Source organism: Penaeus monodon, chromosome 16 (assembly GCF_015228065.2).
Source record: "Penaeus monodon isolate SGIC_2016 chromosome 16, NSTDA_Pmon_1, whole genome shotgun sequence".
NCBI classification, from domain to species: domain Eukaryota; kingdom Metazoa; phylum Arthropoda; class Malacostraca; order Decapoda; family Penaeidae; genus Penaeus; species Penaeus monodon.
In genome coordinates this window covers 47037253-47039752 of record NC_051401.1, presented here as the reverse complement: position 1 = coordinate 47039752, position 2500 = coordinate 47037253, and the positions used below count along the sequence as shown (strand labels likewise).

Sequence of the window (2500 nt, the reverse complement as noted above, 5' to 3'; positions counted from 1 at the left end):
TTTGAAAGTATTCGGGTTTAAAACTTTTAACCATAGGCATATAGGATTTTTTAAAATCTGATCTACGCATTTTTGAACATGCTCTTTTGATATGCAAATAGGTAACCTATTGTGTTGCGTTTTGTTCGTAGAGGTAACCGACAATGAGGTTAATCTGCCTGAATTTATGAGAGTATATACAAATGTCATACTTATATTTCAATAATTTAAACCACTTTAGTTTGGTTATGTGAGGGGGATTATATGGTCACACTGATTTACGAGTATATTGCCTATTGCTACTCTTGCAGTTTTGGCTCTTTTTTGTGAGCCTCACATATGGAACACCGTAAGACACTTTTGACTACGTTCTCGTAGATAAACACATTCTGAATCATTGATTATCATTTCGTAATTTCAGTTTGTTATGGAGGATTCATATAAAAAAATCTTTGATTAATCGCATAGTGTATGTAGATTCAGTTATTGTCTATGCCTTTTGATAATGCTGTCTCGTAGATAGCCTACTTCTGAAATCCATGTTGCGTTTCACATACACCATTACTTGGTCAGCTTCTCCTTCTAAAAGTATCTCAAGATATCACAGGAAATAGAGAAGTAGGAGCTACTGTATTCTTTACAATTGTTTATGCGTGGGCCATAGTTTCCATTGTTTAATCCCTTGTTCATTGTTGTCCTCGGGGTGCTTAGGAGACAAGGGCTGAGGCCTAATGCAGGGGATCACACCTGCCTTGGACCTTATCCCTTGCTCCTACTAATTTTGCATGGCGTTTTCTTCTCCCCATTTCCTTTTCCTTCTCTTCTTCATCCCCTTATTCTGTTCACTTATCCTAATCATTAACTTATTTTTGACCCTTTTCGTCACAATACTTTACCATAGTACTATATGACCTTTAATGTCTAGCTCATTTATATGCCTTAACCATTTCCATAGTTAAGGATTGGAACTATCTGAAGACTGTTCATGCTGTCTCGGTACAATACACATGATCTAATACTCCTTGCAATGGTGAAAGTATGACATGTTATACCTTGTAATATGTTAAGATTGGACACGAATGAGGAAATTACTATGGATTATAGTTATGGGATTACAAATGGTGTTCTTATGCCTTTTTGTTTATGGAGATACTTTATGCATTTTTTTGGGGGGTAAGCTAAACATACTCCGTATTACCACAGTTTCCAAAACAAATAAAGATGTATATAATGAGGTTATGAAAAGCACCATGATAAATGTACACTTTAATCTAACAAAATAAAAAAAGAAGTTATTACAGAAGTAATCACGTGATAAAAAACACATTTACAAGGTGATAAGCCAAAGTGTACAAATTTTGCAATGGTTGATTTACAAAAGACAAAGAAAATATTGCAAAAAAGTATTTGTTTTACTTTTATATTGTTCATCGATTGATCTTTATAGTTTGAACCATAAAACTCCGCCATAATAAAAATATCCTGAGACCGATTTCCCAATTCTTCACACATAGCTGAAAAAGCCTCCATAATAACATTATTGTGCTCTATAATATCTATGCAACAGCTGGAAAGTTTTTTCCTCCGGACTGTCTATCAATTTCTAAATCTATCTGCTGAGAATAAAACGTAGTGACCCTCAAGGGAACTAGACTACTGAAAGGAGAATTTGAGGACGTATCTGATGCGAGCCTGACTCTCTTTGTACACAAGATACTCGCTCTGCCCGAAGCCACTGTGGGACCACTCCTTCTGAGAAACAGGCTTCCCCAGAGGCACTATGACGTCCTTCCCGTCGAAGACTAGTTTCTTGTTCTTCTTCGGGTCTGTAGGGATGGAAAAGAGGAAGCGAATTACATTATTCTTTAAGGGCTGTTATTGTCTGCATAATCTTGTTTCGTCGAAGATATGAGCGTCCGTCGGCCTCTCTTTGCGTGTAACAACAAACATTTAAACACCAGCAAAACACTTTCCAACAAATCTTGAAATAGTTCGGTGTGGCATCAGCTATTTAATCCATCGTGTCATTATTTACCTTTCATGACTAGAAGTCAAATTTGCAATTAGTTCAATTTATTTCATTTTTATCTGATCTGTTTATCAGTGAATTACCTGGTTCGCATGTCCCTCTCGCCACCACGCTGTCGTAGCCGTTGGGAGCCTTTGTTAAGCTGCTGTTACACTGTGTGATGCTGCTCTCTCTCCCTAAAGCAACCTCGACCAGGAACATGAAGCCTACGTTATTCTCACCTTCGAAGACCCCGTAATTACATCCAACTGGAGAAAAGAGAGGAAAAGAAATCATTCAAAAGAATCATGGAAAAAGGTACGAATTTTTCGGTTTAAAATGATGAAAGGTAGGTACGTTATATCCAGTCTACACCAGAGTCTCACATTCACGTAACTTTTTAAAACATAACAGAGGCATGTCTTCAGAAACCACACAAGCATTAACTCATCCAAGCACATACACCCCCATCGAAAAAGGACCTTTAATTCCGTCACAAACCGCTAACCTCTC

The 2500-nt window shown here is 37.2% G+C and overlaps 1 protein-coding gene across 1 annotated transcript in view; it reads right to left on the bottom strand.

The window, feature by feature from the left end:
- Positions 1–1232: 1232 nt before the first annotated feature.
- Positions 1233–2500, bottom strand: part of LOC119582875 (protein mono-ADP-ribosyltransferase PARP3-like) — a gene marked incomplete at its 5' end in the record, with an annotated part of 2638 nt that continues 1370 nt past the window's right edge. The window contains 2 exon segments of the mRNA XM_037931375.1: positions 1233–1805; positions 2092–2256. Of these exon segments, the coding sequence (XP_037787303.1) occupies positions 1633–1805; positions 2092–2256 (338 nt within the window).